Source organism: Gambusia affinis, linkage group LG24 (genome assembly GCF_019740435.1).
Source record: "Gambusia affinis linkage group LG24, SWU_Gaff_1.0, whole genome shotgun sequence".
NCBI lineage: Eukaryota > Metazoa > Chordata > Actinopteri > Cyprinodontiformes > Poeciliidae > Gambusia > Gambusia affinis.
Window position 1 is genome coordinate 8,172,832 of NC_057891.1, and position 22,289 is coordinate 8,195,120.

Here is a 22,289-nt window from a genome sequence, read left to right on the forward strand (position 1 = left end):
TGGGTCTGCTGATCCCCCTTCAATGGTGCCACTGTTGATCAGCAGCTTGTTTTTCATGGAAAATTTAAAAAAAAAAAATTTGTACATTTTTTGGCAATAAATTACATTTGTTTATTGTATAGAGTAATAAACCAAAATCTTAGAAATTACATTTTTCTTTTTTCTCTGAATTCTTAGATTAAGTCTCTCTCCCCACCCCAAAGACTCCAATCCTCTTCCGAAGAGGATTAAACGTATTAGAAAGTCTCTGGTGGCGGTATTGAATCAGCTACCTACAGAGTTCCCCAAACAATACCATAGAAGAAGAACGGCGAGCGACTCTCCGCCAACATGTCGCCTCTGAGGGCAGCCTTTGCCTTTGATTTGAAAGAATAAGCCTTGTTATTTTAACAATAGCTCACTACGCTAATTGGTCTAAAGTAGATGCGACACCAAAACAATATCCTGGGTGAGACCTAGTTTATACATCCGCATTATTACCTTGTATTCTGCTGCAAATTGCTCCAGGGCCCATGCTAATGTTAGCATTAGCCTCAATTTGCTAGGATTTTCCCGGTTGAAGTAGTCAAAGCTATGGCTTCGTAACCGCTTAATATCTAAAATGAATTCTCATACAGATTAAATGAGAAAATGGTGCAGTATTATGACTAAATATTTAGATCAAAACTGACTAGAAAACCTTGAGCTCTGCAGCATAAATTCTAACTTGTTTGAGCCGCAGAGCATTGCTGATGCATCTGTTGCTCATTCATTGCTGTTTTCCTCACTAACTCTATCGGGATGACTTGTGTAAATATTAAAACCGGATTCGCTGGAATGTCTTTTGTAGTGTTATAAAATCAACAGCATTAAGAGAAAAACTCAGCTACCGGTCAGAAAAAGTAGAATTTTACGCAAATCGTTAGATTAGAAAAGTTTAAATCAAGGAAAGATTTAAACTTTCCTTTTTTGCCATATGATTGTATTTTGTTTGATTTGTTGCTGCGTTATGTTGGATGCATAATTGCGACTTCTTTGGTCAGTACTACTAATAATAATAATGTGTTGATATGTAACACAATTAAATAAAAGTTCATGCATAGGAGTGGGCGATACGGATCCTAGGGTTTTATCTCAATATTTTGTGGTAGGCTACTATTGTGAAAACGATAAAAGTGACGATAAGAAGCATTTATTACTACTTCTTTGGGTAATTGTAGTTAAGGCTGTGACTGCATGACACCGCAGTCATGGCCCATAAACAAATACTTTCAAACTTAACATTTATTGATACTTTTCAAGAAAAAACAGTGGAGAAAATAGTTAAAGTAATAATACGTCTATTTTTGTGTTTTTCCAAAGCATTAATGTTTGAAATTTATCTTGACAAAATAGAAATTTGTCAAGAATTTTTTTTGACAAATGTATCTTTAGATTGGTACTTTATGGAACTAAGATGACTTAAAAAGATATAAAAGTATGTCTTATTTTCAAGTATGAAACAAGTGTGTAAAAGTTTGGGGACTATTATGGCGATAGGTTAGGAACAGGACCAACGAAGACATGATATGATATGAATGTGACATAGTACAGCGACAGCTTTTCTCTTTTTTTCCTTTGCTTGTTTGTGAAAACACAAAACTAATAAAACAGTTTATATCTATAAAGGTCAAAAATAGAATAGATTTCCATCTTGACTGATGTAGAGCATGTACTGCAGAGGTTTTGATCATTCAAAGTATCTTATCCCTAATCTATATCTGATATGTTTTGCATAGAGCATCAATGTTGACAGTTGATTCGTTTTTGAGACTAAAAATGTGAGTCCAACGTAAAAATGGGCTCGAACCAACAATATCCATACTGCAATCTTTCCCAGTCCTGCAGAATGTCCAAGATCAGGCGGAAGGTGACAGTGGAGAATTCAAAAACCATTTCGGACAGCGGGAGCAGCAGCAGCGCCACAACCAGCAGCACCACCAACCCCGCCGCCCCCTCTCGCCGGCCCAGCGTGTTTGAGAGACTCGGTCCCAGCACGGGGAGTAATGCTGTTGATGTATGTGTCATTCTCTTTTTCTCTTCAGCGACATCCATAAATCTGGTTAACCAGATGTTGCTTTTAGTGGTTTTATATTTAACGTATCACCTGGATAGAAATTTCTGCTATAAACACAAAAGGAAAAATAGTATGTATGCCTTTGATTGTGACCTTTTCTCATTTTAGTTTGGAAAAATGTGGATTTTAAGACATGAAAGTCCTCAGGTTAAGCTGTGCGTTTCTTTTCAGAGTCACTGCAGAAATTGGCTGAAGACCGGTACCTGCAGTTACGGCAACACTTGCCGCTACACACATGGAACTCAGCCACGAAGCAAAGGATTCACCTTCAGCCGGTAAGACCTGCGTGCAGATTAGATTCGTGCCTCTTTCTGCCCGCATCGAACCAAACACTGAGCGTATCTGTTTGTGCGAGCAGGACAACCGAGAGGCCCACAGGTGACCTGCGGGAGAGGATGAAGAATAAAAGACAAGATGTTGACCCGGAAAACCTCAAGCGAGACCTAGACGAGCCCACATCCCCCACAGTGAGAGTAAGTTCTGCTGCGGAGTGTTTTTCTAGTAGTAGTGACTCTTTCTTTGGAGATTGGAACCGTAAGATGTTGTTTTAAGCCCACATTAATCAGAAACAATAAATAGAACGGTTTATAAATGTACACTTTGAGTGATTTGTAAGTTTGTCTTTTAATAGCAGAGAGATCCCTCTAGAGGGCGACACAGAGAGAAGGAGGACATAAAGATCACAAAGGAGCGCACCCCGGCCAGTGAAGAAGAGCCTGCAGAGTGGGAAACTAATCGTGAAGGTGCATTATAACAATAATAATAATAATAACACAGAATGTTCTTATGTCTCATAAAATGCTATACCAGGTGTGTTTCTGTGCACTAAACATTTATCTCCTCCCATTTGATGTTCAGATTCTGATATCGGCGACTACGACTACGAGTTATCCCTCGAGATGAAGCGGCAGAAAATTCAGCGAGAACTGATGCAGCTGGAGCAGGAGAACCTGGACAAGAGAGAAGATATAGTCATCAAGAAGGACGAGACGCCCGCCAAAACCAGAAGCACGGGTTTGCCGAAGGTAAGAGGGCGCCAGATTGCTCAAAGATTCAGACGCAGCTTGGTTGTTGCCGTGGTTCCCGACTTGATCCTTTCCATCCAACAGGTCTCTGATGAGCTGCTGAGCTCCAAAGAGTCGCCTGTGTCCAGAAAGTCCAGCGGCTCCCCGAAACACAAGAGTGGCGTCAAAGGGGCGGGGTCTGGGAAGAAGGAGAAGAAGTTAGCACTGGCATTAGCTGTGTCAGAAACAACCAGGTATGGAGGAGTCTTTTTGAGAAGATGGTTTTGACCTCCTCGCAGTGACTAAGTTGTATTTTATGTTTTGTTAGACCAACAAAAGCGAGCCACAGCAAGAAAAAAGGCCCCCGCACGCCGAGTCCTCCTCCCCCTGTCCCGCTGGACATTCCTGTTGTCGGGAAGAAGCATAAAGGCAAACACAAAAACAAGGAGAAGACAGAGGAGAAGCAGAAGGAAGGGAAAGATCGGGGCAGAGATATGGAAAAACACAAAGAGAAGAAGGAGAAACGCAGGTCAGCTGTTACAACCAAAGTTTTCTTATTCTCTCCTTTGTCTTTAATTTATGAAAACATATATTCATTTTTCAAGTTTTTTCCTACTAAGCTTTCTAAACATGATGCTGCCTCCATCGAATGCTTTGTACATTGGCCAAGCTGTTAGAGTTTGTTCTAATATTCCAGAACGACCCATTTTTTTGTATTTAATATGCCGTGCAATCCAAGTTGATGCAAAAAAGCTGGTTCACGTTCGTAAACCCACATTTAAATTCACGCAATTTACCAGATTTGTTAAACAGAATTGCTTTTCTTATCATTTTTGCCGTAATTGCTTTGCTTTCTTCTGTGTTTCTAGGGATCGTTCAGAGAGTTCCCACAAGGCCAAGCGTGCGCTGACATCAGAGGAGCATTCAGGCAGCATGTCGTCTCCCTCCAGAGACGCTTCACCTCCAGCTAGGAAGAAGTCAGCTTCCCCCAAAGCTTCCCATAAAGCCTCGTCTCTAGCCTTCCCCCCTCAAAGGTTTGTCCAGGTTCTCTTTTTAGTGTCCCTTGGGATTGCTTGAAATCCTTGAAAGTGCTTGAATTTTATGTATGAAGACCTTAAAACTGCGCAGTTTTGTTATGAAGTTCAATCTATTGTTGGATTGAAGCACGTCAAAATGCATCAACACAACAGATTTAATATGGCCATTAAAAAACAAGCACTTGACGAGGTTTGGCTATATCAAGGCTCACTGCAGGAAAAAAACGGACGTCCGGAGCGGCTAGATAGTAGGTAAAGCAGCGCACGCCCGGATTAGCATCACGGTCAGAAAGCTAAACAAATAACCTGAAAGATAATTCAAGTCGTTGAATAGATTTGAATAGACAAACATAATTCAATAATTCAGATTTATTATTATTTTTACCTAAACCGAAAAATTAACAGTCATTCCAGGCGATCGGCAAAGATCGACCTCATGGATGATCAGTATCGTAATCGCCAGCAAAACACCTGATTGGATAATCCCTATAAAATACTATTATTATTAATAGCAGTAATAAGTGATATGTGATTTAGTTCCTTTAAATTGGTTTTATCTCCAAAGTGGAGATGGAGAAGTTTAAAATTGTACCTTAAAAATGTTTTAAAAGTGCTGATTTTAATTTAAGTGTTCTTCCTACTTTACCTGATCTATTATTGAAGCCCAGTAGTGATATGGGATTGGTTTTGTTGCCGCAGGTCTCCTTCCCCACTTCGCCACCAACGCAGCTCCTCCTCCTCCCAGTCGGGCTCCTCCGCCCATCGCCTCTCCCCCTCCCCTCGGCGGCGCCGTTCCTCCTCCCCCTCCTACCACCGGAGCTCCGCGGTGCAGGTCACCGCTTCTTCGCCTCCCCACTCTCGTCGCTCCCGATCGCCTCCCGCCTCTCACGACGCCTCCTCCCCACACCGGCGGTCCAACAGGTCCAGCCCCGCCCGCCACCACTCCAGGGGCAGAGAGCGAAGTCGCGGCGACCGAGAACGAACCCCGCCCATCCAGGAGCGCAGACATGACCACAGAGATGGTATCATTTGTTTATTCTGGCATATCTCACGACTCCACTGATGAATTCTGCTATTGTTAGAATTTCCTTTTGAATGCTCTTAAATGTCTGTGTCTTGTCTATAAACAGAGAGCCGCAGCAAACGGGAGAGGGATCGCGACGATCGCGACTACGACTCCGAAGTTCGAGATGATCGGGAGACCAGAGAGGCCCGCGAGCGACGTGACGCTCGTGAGCGAGCGAGAGAAGCAACGCGAGATTCCCGTGACAACCGAGACGGCAGGGATTTGAAGGACTCCAGAGAAATCAAGGCGGAGACTCGCTCCAGCCGGGAGTCGCTGGAACGCCGCGACCGCGAACGAGAGAAGGACCGTGGGAGGGAAAAGGAGCGGAGCGACGCCTACAGGAAGGAGGAGCCGCCTCCGGACGACAGGGCTTATGGGCGAGGTCACGGACGGGACGATGGAGGGAGGACGGAGAGCAAGTTGGACAGAGCTGAGAGGAACGGCAGAGGAAGGGGGCGCGCCAACGAAGCCTCTGATAAAGGTCCTACAAAACACACCTAATACCGGATGTCCACCCATCCTTAACTTCATGTATACAAAATTATGCTTTTAAAATATTTCAAACTCATTTTAAAAACGTGAGTTGGCCTTAAATCCATTAATCACTGGTCTTAAATTAGAGCTTATTTTTGTTTTGTGGGACTTTTCTGTCAGGTAAATGTTTAAGACACTCAGACATCTTCACTCACTGTGTTCTAACTCGAGACGACTGAGGCTACGGCTAACTAGCTGCTAATATACCTTTGCTAAGTAGAAAGCCTGGGCAATAACAGTAACAGTAACTCTGATCCACAATCATACAGCATTTTGGGAGATGTAAAAGCAGAGGAAAGACTTTAGCTGACTTTGGCAATATTTCAGATATTTAAAAAAAAATTGACATTGACTAATATGTTTTATATTTGAGTTGGTGAAACCTCCAGAAACCCTTAATTACGTTTTTTTTTTTTTTTTTTCTTGCACTAGGCTCCAACAGAAACTCCCGCAGCTCCCAACTGGACAGCGGCTATGACAACTGGGAGTCGCGGAGCAGCACGGTCCGGGACCGAAGCGTGGAGCGGAGCGGCAACGAGAGAGGCTCGGACAGGACTTCGGATCGGGACCGCTACGAGAGCGACCGCAGAGACCACGCTAGAGACTCGTCCTACGACCGGAGGGGGGGGCATGGAGAGAGGGATCACCGGGACAACCGAGACAGAGGTGGGTGTCGCTTTGAAAGTAATTCAAATCAAGAAATTAACCTGATGTGTTTCAAGTGGTTATTTCTTAATTTCTCTTTTGATTAGATATTTTTTTCCTATCTGCTATAACATTTCAATGTCTTACGTTTATCATATTTTTGCGCAAGTTGGAGAAAGTTTAGATTGTTTCCTCTTTTTCTTTTCAGGTTCTCCAAACAGATATCAGAGGAGATCTGAGGAGTCAGAGAGGGACGAGCGGAGGACGGACCGAGCGGAGGACAGACGGGACGACAGGGCCCGCGACAGGGAGCGAGAGAGAGAGCGGGAGAGAGACAGGGAGCGAGAGAGGGAGAAAGAGAAGGAGCGAGAGAGGGAGAGAGAAAAGGAGAGAGAGAAAGAAAGAGAGGCAGAGAGGGAGCGGGTCAGGGAGAAAGAGCGAGAGAGGGAGCGAGAACGGGAAAGAGAGAGGGAAAGGGAGAGGGAGGAACGAGAGCGAGAGAGGGAGCGAGAGGAGAGGGAAAGAGAGAGGGAAGAGCGGGAGAGAGAGAGGGAAAGGAAAGAGAGGGAAAGAGAGAGAGAACAGAGGGAGCGGGAGAGGCAGCGAGAGTGGGAGGAGCGAGAGAGAGGGAGGGAGGAGAGGCGGGACAGGAGAGAGGACAGCAGAGACGAGCGGAAGATGAGGCACGTCTTCATCTCCTCTTTCATCTGCTGAATCTGATGAATACAATAAAACATCGAACCACAGAACCATTCATTCATTTTTAATAAATAGAATTACATTTTAATGAGTGATGCTGCAGGAGGGTTTAACGGTCTAAAATCACAAAATCTTGCCAAGTATTTTTATCTACTCTTGAAATAAGACAAAACTTAACTTTTGAGCAACATCTTGTTTGAAATAAATAATATCTTAAAATGGATCAAAAGTGGCAGATTGTTTTACTTGAAACCTGGGAAACATATCTTGTTAAAAGTGAGATAATCTGCCAGTTGAACTTTTTACTTAAAACAAGCTCTTATATCTTGCCAAAAAGTTACTTATAGGTTAGTTTTTTTCCCTCTTTCAAGTCTAATAAGATATTTGCACTTAAAATCAGATCGAACATACTTGGTAAGATTTTGTGTTTTTGAGTTGTATCCCTCTACAAAGTAGAAGAATATGAATTTTGATTATGACGTGTAGTTTGAAAGGCAAAATGGGATAAATACCTAAATTGGAAGTTTAAATTTTGTAATTTTACATTAGCAAAGTCCACTATAAAATTATACAATGTTGAAGGTGAAATGATAAAAATAATATTTTCTTGGCTTCAGAAAATACGGGACTATAAAATTATTTTTAAATTCAAAACAATAATTATTTCAGCTTGACTGAATGAAAAATATTTGGATTCAGTTTTTAAAAAATATATATAATAGAGAAGAATTATACATGTAAATAGTTATGGTTTAAAAAATAAATCTCAACTCAATTGTACAGCTTTTCTTCACACATTTCTAATTTTAATATTGAATAAATTGTGCCCCTTTCACCTGCTGTGGCTCATGATTGTTTTCGTTCTCGTCGCCTCTCTGCAGTCGTAAAAGGCTCCGGGTGGAGAGCAGCCCCAGCCCCCAGCCTTTGCCCAAGCGAACGGCGCGGGACTTCAGCCCGGCGGACAGCGACGGCTACAATAGCGGCGAGGACAAAAGTGAGCCCCCGACTGGCCGCGGGCAGGCCAAGCTCCACCCACAGCCCCTCCTCCCCAGCCCTGTGTGTCTGCCTCCATCTGACAGTAGGGAAAATCTTTTTGAAAAGGACACACTCCTGTTTGATTTGCTTGTGTAATACACCCTTCTGTTTATCGGCCAATCGGACGCAACCATTCTTGGTTAAAAAAAAAATAAAAATTTTTTAAATGCGTGAAAAGCCTTGAAATAAATGCAGCTTTTACTGCGGTGGTACCGACCCGCTCTGAAAAATGTAATTGTTAATTTATGTGTTGATTTATTCAGTTAAGGAAAACAAGGGTGCACAAATCAGCAAATTAAGATTATATTCTACATTTGCTTTTGCTGCTTCTCTTTAACTGAGTTGTAATTCAGGTTTTATGTGAGCCTTTGAAAATGCTCCCGGCTGTAAAAACAAACAAAAAAAACTTCCAGTATGTTGCCATGGATACACATAACTATGGTCATCCCTTTTACCTGTGCACATTTTTTTCCAGCAGTCTCTCCTTTCCTCCATAAAACTAGGTTGGTTGCTATGGAGACCGGGTGACACTGACATGCTGTAAATGTTTGAGTCAGTTCTTGTCGCTGCATTAACATCTTTTTATTTATTTACAGACTTTTTAAATGTCTTTATCAGGGGTGCCAAAACATTTCTACCCGTCTATAAATATGTAGTTTACGTCCCTAAAATAGGGTGTTTAATTTCTGGCACTTTCCCCGTCTACGTGTTTTATGTGCAGGCGGGGATAAGCACCGTCTGCTGAGCCAGGTGGTGAGGCCTCAGGACCGCTTGTCCCGGTCGCCGCCACGAAGCGCTGCGGCGAGTGAAAAGGCCGCTTACTGGAAAGACGAGGACCGCCGGGTAGCCAGGGACAAGCGGGACGCGCGCGGCTGTCACGACGAGCTGGAGACGCGCGTAGATCGAGGCCGAGGAGGCGAGAGGCGGGGGGAGTACCTCCCTGATGCTACGTCAGACTCACGCGGCCGAGGCCGAGACCAAAGAGAATCAACTCCATCGCCTCCACTAGCAGCGACTCCCGTCGGCAGCGAAGACGCCACCGCCCAATCCCACGAGGAAGGCAAAAAGAAGACGAAGACGCAGAGGAAGGCAGTGAAAAAAGGGCGTAAGGAAGAGGATATTTCTGTAGGGGGCGCTCTTGCTCCCACAGAGCCTCCAGCTAGCGTGTCTGCAGACGTTCCGCCGCCTTTACATTCGCCGAGAAAAGGAGCCAAGAAGAAGGGACATGAGAGGAAGAGGAAGCGGTCGCCAGGCGGGGAGTCTGACGCGTCAGAGGAGGAGACGGCCGTCCAAGCGGTGCCCAGCAAGAGGAAGAGAGGCCCCCGGACGCCACCGCCGTCCATGAGACCAGATCGTCACAGAGCCGCCGCCACAAACACCGAGCGCTCCCCACTTTCCAAAACAAACAACTTCAGCGATTGGTCCGATGAGGAGGAGTCAGACAGAGGAGGAGCGGTGGACACACAAGCTCCGCCCCCTCCCGCTGAGAGGACTCCCTCCGAACCGCTGAGGAGGGGTGTCGGACACAGGATGGGCCGAGACCGGGGGGGCCCGCCACCCATCGCCCCGCTGCTCTCCCCGGATCCTCCCATGCTGCTGCAGACTCTGACGCCGCAGCCACTCATGTCCCAGCCGTTGCTGCGGAAACCTCCGCCGGAGCCGGCGCGCAGCAGCAGCATGGGCAGCAATCAGAGCCGGGCGGCGGGACGACGCCCGCGCTCGCCTTCCAGCGAGTCTGCCCACCTGGACGACCCTCAGGGGGGCCGCCTGCGCCGCGGCCGGCTGCAGGGCTCCAACTCCAGAGACCGGGACCGAGAGCGAGAGCGGGAGAGAGAGAGAGAACGGCCGATGGTGGGCGATCCTCCTGGCGGCGAGAGGAAATCCAGAATTGATCAGCTGCGGAGAGGAGAGCCCAGCCGCAGCACCTCTTCAGGTCAGGATTCATAACTTGAATGAAGCCATTAATCAGATTAATCGTGATGAATCAATTGTTGAAATATCGGCAGCTGATTTAGTAAACGTTTAATTGTTAGCTGGACTATACAGACTCAAAAAATAGGCCATTTGCTGAAAGAACAGCAGTAATTAAGACAAAACAGCCCTAAATTTTTCCAATCTGACTTGTTTTCAGACCGTCAGGATTCCCGCAGTCACAGCTCCAGGCGCAGCTCTCCGGACTCTGAGAGGCAGGGCAGGTCAAGGTCGCGAGCCGGCTCCTACGACAGTCGAGAACGGGAGCCTTTCGAGCGAGAGCGCAAGGACTTCCGGCCCCAGCAGAACCAGCAGCAGCCGCCGCCGCTGCACCTCCAGCAGCCCGTCCAGGAGCCCGTCCAGCAGCCCGTCCAGCCCCAGAGAGACTGGGAGCCGGAACCCAGGGACTGGCCGAGCAGGGGTCGCAACACCTTGCTGATGCGTCCTGGCCGGGAGCCGCTGCTAAGGGGCGAGAGGGACATCCGGGAGCGCGAGCGGCTGCTCCCAGAGGGCCTCATCCAGCAGCACGAGCGAGAGCGTGACCGAGACGGCCGGGGCGATCGAGGTGCAGATCGAGAACGGGAGAGGGTGATGATGGACCTGCCGCCACACGGCGACCTGAGAGCTGCAGCGCGAGGAGACGCGAGAGGTGACATGATGAGAAGCGACTTCGAGCCTCTGCTCCCAAGAGAAGCCTTCAGCTCTCCAGAGCCAGAGAAATCCAGCAACAGTCACCATCCAGCTGGAGATCAGCGGGAGCCGGAGAAGACCGAAAGCATCGACGGTGAGAAGATGAGACAAAAATCCCCCCACGTCTCCTCATCTCCTGCATTTCTTCATGTGAATTAAAAGTTTATTTTTTTCTAGGAGAGGATGATGGTAAAGAAGATGAGCAGTCCATCGCTTCTGTTGGAGAGGAGTATGAACCCATCAGCGACGATGAGCTGGATGAAATTCTGGCCGACAGCCAGAAAAAGGAGGATCAGCAGGAGGAGGAGAAAATCACAGGCATGGCAGTTTTCTGCCTTCTGTCGTCATTCTTTGAAGTAATCTCACAAAATGATTTAACGTCACACATGTCCACAGGTCCCCTGGATGTGATCGACGTGGACTGGTCCAGCTTAATGCCCAAACAGAAGCAGGAGCCGCGGGCGGCGGGTGCGGCTCTGCTCCGCTTCACGCCAGGCGCCGTCCTGCTGAGGGCCGGCATTTCCAAGCGCCTCGCTGGCCCAGAACTCTTGGAACAAGTCAAAGAGGTGTGCAAGTCGGAGCTGGACGACCCCAAAGGTGTGTTTTGATTTTCTGAAAATGATCGATTGATGATGCTGTCGTTTTGCGTTTTTTCTATATGCATCCAGTTTCATAGTTCTTGCAGATTTTGGAAAATGCTTACTCACTTTTAAGTTTAAAGTTTTGAATTCAGATATACTAGTTCTAAGATTTATGTGATATTGGGGGGGATAAAAAGCTCATAAATGAGGTAAATATAAATTGTGTAGTAAAAATGCAATACTGCAAACTGTTTATAAGCAAGGCAGTGTGACTCCTCCTCGTTGCACCATAATGGCATAAACTCAAACATACATTTTTCCATATGAAGTATATTGGTAAATAAAGTAAACATTTTATAAATTTGATCATTAATTAGCTAAATCTACTTAAAATTGGGAAAGCAGAGTGGGGGAAAAGACGAAATCTCTCAGTAAATTCAAGATGTTGTTACTTATGTCTTCCAAGTATCTTCAAAATGTAGTTGTGAATGGTAATACTTTGGGCAGGAAGGATCTCCAGAAGTTGTCAGTCTCGCAGCAAATCTCAGGAGGCCTCTGACTGAAGACAGTCTCCTGATTCTGTTTCCGGGGCAGCAGAGAAGATGCTCCACTGTAATCCGTCTAGAATTACACCATCAGTTGTTAGCAAGCACTGCTGATCCTCCTCATTTGCTTTTGTTGCTCCTCTTTAATAAAATCTCCGTTTGGCCTCGTGGTTAGAAAGCCAGGCGAAGAGATGTTTTTATTCTATTCTTTTATTTTATTCTTTCAGATGATTGCATATTGATTTTGCTCCTGATTTTAAATGATTTCGTAATCGATGACGCTCTTGTTTCTCTCATGTCAGACGCTGACAAGCTCTTTGAGCACGACCTGGGAGCGTTGAACATGGCTGCCGTGAACAGACGGGTGGAGAGGGCCGGCTTACTGAGCAACCTGGGACCATGCTGTAAGGCGCTATGCGCTCGCAGGGACTTTGCCATTCGCCGGCAGTTGTTGAAAAACGAAAAGGTAACTAAATGCTCCTTAACTCATAACTAATAATTATGCGTGTGTAAAAAATCAAAAAAATCTTCCTTTCAATAGGGTCAAACGAAGCAGTACCCCACCACACCTGTGGTGGACAGTGAGCTGCTCCAGATGAGCATCCGCCTCTTCAGAAGGACCACGGCGGGTCCGACCTCCGCCCCGGAGAGGTCAGAGAGCGGGTCGGCTCCGGCAGGTGAGGCTGCTGAAACAGGCAGCAGCAAGCTGAGCACAGCTCAACCAGAGGTTTGCGTGTCCTGAGAGCAAAAAAAACACATTAAAAGTCGTCATTCGAACTGTACACCTCATCACTTTTCTTTACATAAGAGCCCTGGTTAGTAATAAGAGGGTGTGACCATGTGAACATACTCTAGGACCCCCTGCTGACGAGCCCAAAGAAGTGTACGCTGTAGTAAACATGTCTAATTTGTGTTTTCGTCCTGTTTTAAAAGTGATTTTTGATGTCCAGATCTTCCCCCGACTAACAAGCTCAAGTTACTCGTTTGTTTTTGTATGTTCTGCATTGGTTGCTATAAATGTGCATTAAAATGGTTAGATCTTCGGGGCTTTTTCTTCTTCCGGCTTCTTTGCTTTGCACAAAACTGACCGTCCAGTCGTGAAAATATGGAACATTTCATGTTCATAACAAATGAGCAGATTTGGTGAGGGTAAAAATCCACATCCTGCAGAGACTTGAAGGAACTTACTAAAAAGCACTGCCAAACTATTCCGTTAGTCTGTATAAACAGTATAATGTGCTTAATATAGCTGGAATGAATGGCTTGGCAGTGACTCCATGACTTGAACTGAAGAGTGTGCAAAGCACTAGCAGGCAAACACTGCCATGTTGAGTTTCCTTGTCAACCCACAGAAAAAGGAAATTCCCTAGAGGAAAAAGCCTGATGCTTAGCGAATAATCAGTGAGGATTTGAATGGTGCAGGCCGTGTGCTCTGGCTCTGTTGGCACAATGGATTGGCACAGGAGCCCTTGGATTCAGTGCGACTTCACCCTTGCACCACCTTTGTTTCAGGATTGCGTCACACCCGACATCATGAAGACGAGGACAAATCTGGTTGTGGTGTTGGGACTTGCACACGTGAACGGCAGAAAACAGTTTTTCTGTGTAATTTCAAAGTGTACAAGTAATGATGTTTGGTGTGGTTCTGACTTGTTTTCTATTGTAAAATAAATGTAGAATGACATTCTTATGCTGTGGTTAAATTGGGACAAGTCTGAAGAGCTGAAAATATGTGTCTGACTAGATTTCTTCCTTTTGTACTTCGTTCCTTGAGTCCAACCATCCAAATTTTCTCCTGGCATTTCTTTATATTTTGATGATTATTTCTTGGTTTGTATTTCACTCATGGTTCAGGTGGTTCAGCTGGAATTATATCAGTATGTTGTTGAGAATCTTCCCATCCATTCTTTGTTTCTTTCTTTCTTATGTTCTTCTGGGTCATGGCTTCAGCCCTTCCTTCCTTTTCTCAGTTTTTCCCTTGTGGTTCCTTCATTTAACCAACCGTTATGTTCTGCACGACTCTCCTACCTCCTCCTCCCATTCTGATAACTAAAAAAAAATAAAATATGAAAATATCAGTAGTGTACAATTTATACAGTTTTGGTTTTCTCTGAAATACAGAGGTTCGGGGGAAAAATAGGTGCCTTGGTCATCCTTCCACAGAGGGAAACGGGTAACTTTCCCTCTGGAAGACCTTGTTTGTTTTTGGGTTATTAAATTTGACAATTACAATTGATAGTTTTATCTGAATGTATCAAATTAAACCTGAATTTATCTGTACATTAATTTGCTACACTCGCATAAGTTATTATAACTGCTGCTCTTCACATTACTACACATTCATTAATTACTCTTTCACAAAGCAATTTAAAAACCAAAACCTGGACAGTTTTTATATCAGGACAGGGGTGTTTTTTTTTTTTTGTTTTTTTTTAAACAGACCCCATATAATTTAGATAAATTGGGTGTATCTGATTGGTTAATTTATCATGTAATTATTTAATAATGATGTTAAAATACTGGTTCATGCTGTCTGATTGAATAAAATTATTAATAATTAGTAATCTACAGTTTTTTCTGTTAAGTTGACTATGTTTGATTACAAGAATTTACTCCTTGTGATGAAATCAACGAAAACAAAAATAATTATTTTTATTGGATTTTTTACCTTTATTATATTAACAAAGCCTTTTGATGGAATAGGGTTAGGTTTTTTAAACACGTTTGGCGGTGGTCTACCCATAATATAATAGAAAATTAGGGAAAAACGACTCCATGGGGTTTCATTAAAGTTATTCTAAATAGTTATGATACAAGTCTGTCTGGAGAGCAGAAAGTTTTTTCTCGGAAATACAAATGTTCTGGAAAAAATAAGTGCCTCGTTCATCCTTCCACAAAGGGAAACGGGTAAGTCGCAGCACCAAAAGTCCTTGTTTGTTTTCGGGTTATTAAATTTGTAAATTATACTTGATTTATTTTCTTAACTTTAAGTAGTTGATTCAATTGTTTTTATATGTATTTATCAATGTCATTATTTGCCAAAAAATGCTTCTAGTTGACTCTAAAGCATTGGGAACCACTATTCATATATCTGTTTCTAGTGTATTTTATTTCCAGCGGACCCATTTCCTTCAAGTACTCCGCTCTCGTTTTGGTCCGTCCTTCCGACTTCCGCCTCAGCTACGAGCCGAGGTGAGTACGTTTATCGGGATCAAAACCATCTACAATCCATCACCATCCTGTGTTTTAAAAGCAAAAAAGAGTTGCACTTTAGCGTTATAAGTATGTATATAGGGACTATAAAATTCCACATCGTGTTTTAGATAGTTGAACGTATGATTTTGTAGTTACAACGATGAGATGTAGCAGGGGATCGGGAGATGTGGCTTCAGCTAGCGTGGCTAATCTAAGTACGGTTGCTCTGTTTTAGAAACAGAATTGATACTCTATCAAATTATTTTTATTGCGTTTTAAGTTTATATACTGTAGTTTATATTTTATTTTTAATAATGTTGTATTTTGCCAAATTAATGCTAATGAGGCGCTTTTCTGTGTAAGATTGATGCTAGCTGAGGCTGAAGCTGCCTTGTAGTTTTAGCATTTGTTCCAAAATCAACTAAATCGGTACTGTAATATATTATTAATGTTCTCCAGATGGCCCCAACCAAGAAAGGAGAGAAAAAGAAGGGGCGTTCAGCCATTAACGAGGTGGTGACCAGAGAGTACACCATCAACATCCACAAGCGCATTCATGGAGTGTGAGTACTGCAGAAAAACGAGTATTTTAAGCGCAGTTTGCTATTTTTTTTAAACACTAGGACAGGTCAAAATACTTCAATGTATTGACTCATTAATATTTTTGTAGAAATTAGAAATTCAAGGAAAATCAAAAAGGGCTAAAACGTATTTTTCTGTCTGTTTATGCAGATGTCCATCACTGTTAAATATTCCTGATTGTGCATAGAGAACAAAAAGTTCTATTTAATAATTGCTGATAAACTGTAAAAGGATGTGTAAACAATCCGACAATGTGTGAATCTCATTTCGTCCACCTTTCTGCAGTTAATGTGACTGAAATGTCTCATGTAGGGGTTTCAAGAAGAGGGCTCCCCGTGCCATCAACGAGATCCGCAAGTTTGCCATGAAGGAGATGGGAACTCCCGATGTCCGCATCGACACTCGCCTCAACAAAGCAGTGTGGAGCAAGGGGATCAGGTCAGTCAGTCAGTCTGATTTCCACTAATAAACAAAAAGAAAATTAATATGTTTAACATAAAAAAAAAACAAAAACCATTATTTAAATTTTCCACTTTTTTTGTTATTGAAATACATGATGGTGCATTTAATGCATCTCACTATTCTAGGAGGCTATTGCCTTATGTAATATAAAATCACACCTAAATCACAATTTCATTTTGGCTGCTCTCTAGCCACTAATTTGTGTAATCTACTTAAAAGCTGTACATTAATATTTATTTTTGTGGTTGGATCATTGAAAAATATTGGACAAATTTTAACTCAAGTTGGTGATAATTATACTACATACATTCTTTATAGCTCCAAATATTGTTTTTGTGCTTTCTGGAGTTCATACATTGTTCTGTAGAATTTTTTTAATATATTTTTGGACTGATTTAATTGGGCTATTGGTTCTGACGAAAAATCAAGATGTCAACAAAACTGAACTTGGACGTAGAGGTGCAAACGGATGGCACCTGTGAGGTTTTATTCTAGCTTGTTTGGCACTTGAAGCAGCTGTTGAGTCGCCTTCTCCTGATGTGTTGTGCAGGAACGTGCCGTACAGGATGCGTGTACGGCTTTCCAGGAAGCGTAACGAGGATGAGGACTCTCCCAACAAACTCTACACCCTGGTCACATACGTTCCTGTCACCACGTGCAAAGGTAAAATCCTCAGGCCCCTGACTCTGAAGCGTCCGTACAAGCAATACAGATGTGTAATAATAATTTGTTTCTTCATTTTTCAACAGGTCTGCAGACTGTCAATGTTGATGAAAATTAAATGTGGAATAAATGAAAACTAAAAAAAAAAAAAGCTTATCTTTGTCTTTTTTCTTGCGCTCGTTCTTGTCACTTATTTGTTCCCATAATAACATGGTGAAAAGTCCAGATGCATTTCTTTATAAACCTGACCTGAAAGTGTGTTGACTAAACTTTCTCAAATTTAATGTTACAACCATGAAATTTTAAATGTATTTTACTAGTTTTGTCAGACCAATACAAATGACAGCATGATGGGCAATAAGACATTTTTTTCTATTGGTTGTTTATTTGTAGGAAAAACAGTTTCCAACTTAAGATAAAGGATGTGTTTAATAGTCATTTCTTGTGGAAAAAAATGCTAAAACAGGCATTTGTTTTGTTCATATATGTTTTAACCAAAAGTTACTAAGAGTTTTGATTAATTATGGAAGACAAAAAGTCACAATTTGGATTTTAATCATAATTCTGAGAGAACAGACGGCATTCGGACTTTTAAAGATAGAATTATCCTTTTCGTTCCACAAGTAGAAATTTCATGATGACAGAAAGTGAACAAAACAAGAGTAACAAATGAAAATTAATATAGTAAGGTGTAGAGAAAACATACAAGCTAAACTGAAATACAGATATGAAAATATTAAATAGAAAAATGCAAATGTGCATATATAAGCATACATAAATATATCTTTAATCGAAAGTTTTAATTTTCAAGTGAGAAGATGGAAATAAAAACTGATCCTGTTTTGCATCAGTTTGGGAATCAGGGGTCAGACTACAAAACGAAAATGTTTCTACGCCTTTTAAAAATTAAGTTCATTGAGTATTTATCCATCTATCCACTTCATCTCTACAGTTTCTCAGATTAATAAATTCATGGAAGTCTTGAGCATTTGGAACGAAAAACAGACGCCAAATCTAGGGTGCAGTGACGCGATCCCATCGCTGGGAGGAGCTGTTCATTTTTCCTGCACTTGGATCGGATGAAGTGAAAAACACATTAGCTTCGATAGCAATGGCTAATGTTTACTCTTTATTTAATTAGCTGTGCGCTCTCTATAAGTCAACATAAAGGTAAGGCGAAACGCTCACTATCTGCTTTGTCACCTTTTATGAACCTCGCAGGGATAAACTAAGAGATTCGCGGGATGTCAGGGACGAACAGGCGTGGCTTGCTAACTGGCTAGATACCTAGCTAGCCAATTAAAGCATTTTTATATATGCTACTGGAGCTACAAATGCTAATATTTTATAGAAATTTGTACCGCTCAGTGATTTTCGCATTGACACCTCCTTGAATTGCCTTTCACACGATGGGGTCATGTTTTAGCCGTCTGATTTTGCGTGTCGTAAACCCGTCCAGGTGCGAACTTCTGCTTTCCATGGCCGTGGGCTGATGTGCACATCATGCGGCACCAGTGGCTGCTCCTCGGGGCTTGTGGCTGGGTCCTGCTCGTCCTCATGTTTGTCAGTAAATTCATCAGTTTTAAAACTATTGATGGTAAGATACCGGTCATCGATAATATATCTTGGTGGGAAAAAAAAAATCATGCAACACTGGATGGAAAACAATCTGGAGACATTACAGATGCTTATAGGTCACAGAGAATGGTTACTGTAATTAAAGCTAAAGATTGTCAAAAGAAATATTAGATGTGCAACATTTTGCTCAGTCTACCTTTGTTTATCGAGTAAATTTTATATTTTTTGTTCTTATTGAACTTTTTAATTTTCTCTGTGCTGCTTTATACATTTTAAGGCTACTTGTGTCTTAATCCACCTTTCTTTCAACATATGAAAAAATCTATTTGCTTCTTTTTTTTCAGCTATCTTTTGTGTTAAAATACAAAACTGCAGTGATAAAACTCCAATATGTATTTTCTTTCGATACTGATGTTTGGGCTGTTTTTTGGTTACGATGGCACACTTTGGTATTAGAAATATTTCAGCACCATAAAGCGATAATTTATTTCATTTTATTCTGCATGTTTAGAAGTCAGATTAACATTTGTTTGTGCTTTCCTAGGTTATAAGAAGCGACCTGCTCAAAGTTGGACTGTGGGAGATACAAAGGTGGTGAAACCGGCGTCTGTGCCGAACTCATTAAATCAAAATCAAACGCCATCACATCAGGTGAGCAATTTATTTCAGATACTTTTTATTTATTTATTTTTTTGCCTCTTTTCAAGAAAAGTTGTTGTGAAATTCAGTCCATCAGTCATTGCGGTTCTTCTGTGATTGTCTCAGCCCTCAGTTGCGGCCACCGTGTCGGATTGGCAGGGGATCTCCGAGAGCCGAATCGAGCATCTTTCAGCCGTGTGTAAGAACAGCAGCCTGAGGAATTTAACTCACGTCTCGATCAGCAAGTTCGTCCTCGACCGCATCTTTGTCTGCGACAAGCGCCAGATCCTGTTCTGCCAAACGCCTAAAGTGGGGAACACGCAGTGGAAGAAGGTGCTCATTGTGCTCAACGGTGAGTACGGGAGGGACTGATGCGCATTTACTGGAGTTACATTGGGAATTTACAAGGATATAGTTGTACTTTAAAGCAGCTTCAAGCTTAAAAGGTTTCTGCTTTGCCTTGACGCTGCTGCAGGAGGTTTTCCCAGCGTGGAAGAAATCCCAGAAAACCTCGTTCACGACCACGACAAAAACGGCCTGCCCCGCCTATCGTCGTTCTCCCCGCAGGAAATAACTCAAAGGTTGGACTTTTTTTTTTTTCCTGCAAGTGCATTGGATAAAACTTCAGGAAATCTTACATGACTGTTAAATTTCCTGAAATTAGGGCTGCAACTAACGATTGTTTATTAAAACAACAAATTGTTTTAATAAATTCTCAAATTCTATAGATCTTTCAATTAACTACTTATGCCTAATATTAGAAATGCATTAAGATAAATAAATAATGATGATTATATTCACTTTTTAAATAAAAAAATATAAATTTTCTTCCCTAAGATGTAATGACTTCAGTGAATGTGAACTGGGTGAACCTATGTCAATGTTGTGGGTAAAACCTTTACAAATGAAGGTGATTTTATCTGAAATCCAAAATGTTTCTGTATTTGGGTCCATTTTTCTGCTCTGATAATGTTGGAGGTTTTTTCAGCAAATGACCTTTCTCTTTTAGTCTGTATTCTGCAGTCAACGATTGATTGATTACTGAATTAGTTGATGATTATTTCAAGAGTCAATTAGTCTGATTAATCAATCGATTATTCCTACCTGGAATAGTCACATTTGCATCTTTCTGTGAAAGTCATAGTTTGTAAAGAGATTAGAAAGAATCAAGAGGATTTAATTTCACAAAGGTATCAGTCAGGAGAAGGATACATATAAAATCCACGCAAAGCAGGTGAAGACAGTCATAAATAGTTGGAATTCTCCAACTGCGACACAACAGTGATTAAACCTGGATAGTCCTCCGAATGTTTTCCTGTGTTTTAAGTTTCGGTTGTGTGCAGACTTTTTCAAATTAATTTGTTAATCCTTGCTGTCTGCTTCACCAGATTAAACTCTTACTTTAAGTTCTTCATCGTAAGAGATCCCTTCGAACGGCTCATTTCTGCGTTCAAGGACAAGTTTGTGAAGAACCCCCGCTTCGAGCCCTGGTACAAGCACGACATCGCGCCGGCCATCATACGCAAATACCGCAAGACCCACCGCGAGAGCGACATGGCCGCCTCCGGCCTGCACTTCGAGGACTTTGTCCGTTATCTGGGGGACGCCGAGGGCCGGCGGCGGCTGGACCGGCAGTTTGGGGAGCACATCATCCACTGGGTGACGTACGCGGAGCTGTGCGCGCCGTGCGAGATAAACTACAGCGTGGTCGGGCACCACGAGACCCTGGAGCACGACGCGGCGTTCATCCTGAGAGCGGCCGGCATCCACCAGCTGGTGTCGTACCCGGCCATTCCTCCGGGCATCACGCGCTACAACAGGACCAAGGTGGAGCACTACTTCTCGGGGATCAGCAAGCGGGACATCAGGCGTCTTTATGCACGATACCACGGCGACTTCCAGCTGTTTGGTTACCCGACGCCAGAGTTTTTACTTAACTGAATGGAAAAACGTAACTAAGCTGCTGGGTTTTAGCGTCCTTGCTGCAATAGGAAGAGGAGACTTTAAAATGTGCTGCTGACTTTTATTCCAATGGTTTTGTTGGAATAATGGCGGTGAGCTGTGTTGAGAATTCTGCTGAATTATCATAGTCAATATAAGAATTAATGGAAGGTGCAAATCAAACGAAGAACACATTTAACGGTTTTATATTTAATAATCATATCTGACTTTTTATCATTTGTTATACAGGCATGTAGTCCTGTAAATGTAGCTATATGATTGCACTGTTTGGATCTCCTGATCCAGGGATTCGTTATGGATGATGCTGCAGGTGCATCTCAGTAAATTAGAATACCATCGAAGGGGCAATATTATGTCAAATTGACATTTTTTTTAAATTTTTTTTTTAGCTTTACATTGTGTTATAATGTTATTCTCTCATCAAAAACATACCAGGAGTGTTGCCTTGATTATTTAATGCATGTTTGAGAAACCCTTCAATCTCACAAAAAAAACTGCCCCTGTAAAAGTTTATTTCAGTTGAACCAACTATGTAGATTAATTAAACAAATTTAGTCATTTTTGATAAACTATTTAAACTCCTTGGTGATGTTTTCAGATGCACCTGTGCAGCTGCAGATCCTGTTCTATTACAATTGAAGATCCTCTTTGAAGAACAAACGGAGCACTTGTGGTTTTTCATTCAGGTTTTTATGGCTTATCGAGCAGCATTAACTTTTTTACATTTTTATAATAATGAAGTTTGCTTCAATCGAGGCAAACAAATGTCTTGTCAAGGAAAAGAAAAACCTGCGTAAGTTTAATATGGGTGTAATAATGAACTGAAAAACTGACTCCCTTTGTGCCGACACTGGATTTTGAAAGCTACTTTTTTTTTTCTACAAGAAGTGTAACACTTATATGTTCTTAACATGACTTGCAATTAGACATTTTTATTAAATGTTGATATTTATATTAGGAATTTGGTGAGGAGTGGCTGCAAGTTTTAAAGCATTGTTGGCTCCCTGTGGGTAGTTGTGTGTCAGAGACTGGGTTTAAAATAAAGGTGTAAAATCCCTGTTTGGTGGTTTTCATTTGTTGTGGTTTTTTTTTCTTTTCTTTGCTGTCTTTTTGAATTTTGTGCAAACAATTTAAAGGGTCATACGACAAACCTTGTATATCTGTTTTGGATTCACTTTTGACATTTCGGTAGTGTGGTTTCAAAGAAACGGTGATGTCTTTGTTTTCTTTCTGTTACCCAACAACCTGCTGCAACAATTCCTAAAAAAAATAAAAAAAAGCTAAGTGGACAACTTGAAGATACAAT

At 42.4% G+C, this 22,289-nt stretch overlaps 3 protein-coding genes across 4 annotated transcripts; all 3 read left to right on the forward strand.

Annotated features, from left to right (window-relative positions):
* The first annotated feature begins 285 nt into the window (after nucleotides 1–285).
* Nucleotides 286–15,633, forward strand: zc3h13 (zinc finger CCCH-type containing 13). 2 transcript variants are annotated; one of them, XM_044110421.1, is made up of 21 exons: nucleotides 286–448; nucleotides 1,859–2,035; nucleotides 2,267–2,370; nucleotides 2,454–2,568; nucleotides 2,727–2,838; nucleotides 2,954–3,120; nucleotides 3,205–3,353; nucleotides 3,428–3,628; nucleotides 3,969–4,133; nucleotides 4,836–5,158; nucleotides 5,267–5,683; nucleotides 6,169–6,402; nucleotides 6,590–7,064; nucleotides 7,962–8,158; nucleotides 8,837–10,048; nucleotides 10,247–10,870; nucleotides 10,954–11,094; nucleotides 11,173–11,373; nucleotides 12,205–12,368; nucleotides 12,444–15,094; nucleotides 15,557–15,633. In XM_044110421.1, the coding sequence occupies exons 2-20, from the start codon at nucleotides 1,868–1,870 to the stop codon at nucleotides 12,642–12,644; spliced, it is 5,370 nt and encodes a 1,789-aa protein (XP_043966356.1). In that variant the 5' UTR covers nucleotides 286–448; nucleotides 1,859–1,867; the 3' UTR covers nucleotides 12,645–15,094; nucleotides 15,557–15,633. The 2 variants fall into 2 exon arrangements, with proteins under 2 accessions (XP_043966356.1, XP_043966357.1); XM_044110422.1 differs by having other exon boundaries at nucleotides 7,962–8,074.
* Nucleotides 15,557–16,949, forward strand: rpl31 (ribosomal protein L31). Its single transcript, XM_044110501.1, is given in 6 exon segments — nucleotides 15,557–15,660; nucleotides 15,830–15,858; nucleotides 15,965–16,023; nucleotides 16,026–16,117; nucleotides 16,692–16,804; nucleotides 16,891–16,949. Coding segments are annotated over 6 exon segments (429 nt in total). The 3' UTR covers nucleotides 16,923–16,949.
* A 392-nt stretch (nucleotides 16,950–17,341) lies between these two features.
* On the forward strand, nucleotides 17,342–22,041 carry chst10 (carbohydrate sulfotransferase 10). The gene is made up of 6 exons (XM_044110423.1): nucleotides 17,342–17,974; nucleotides 18,264–18,401; nucleotides 18,927–19,033; nucleotides 19,148–19,373; nucleotides 19,497–19,602; nucleotides 20,410–22,041. The coding sequence occupies exons 1-6, from the start codon at nucleotides 17,923–17,925 to the stop codon at nucleotides 20,960–20,962; spliced, it is 1,182 nt and encodes a 393-aa protein (XP_043966358.1). The 5' UTR covers nucleotides 17,342–17,922; the 3' UTR covers nucleotides 20,963–22,041.
* Nucleotides 22,042–22,289: the final 248 nt, after the last annotated feature.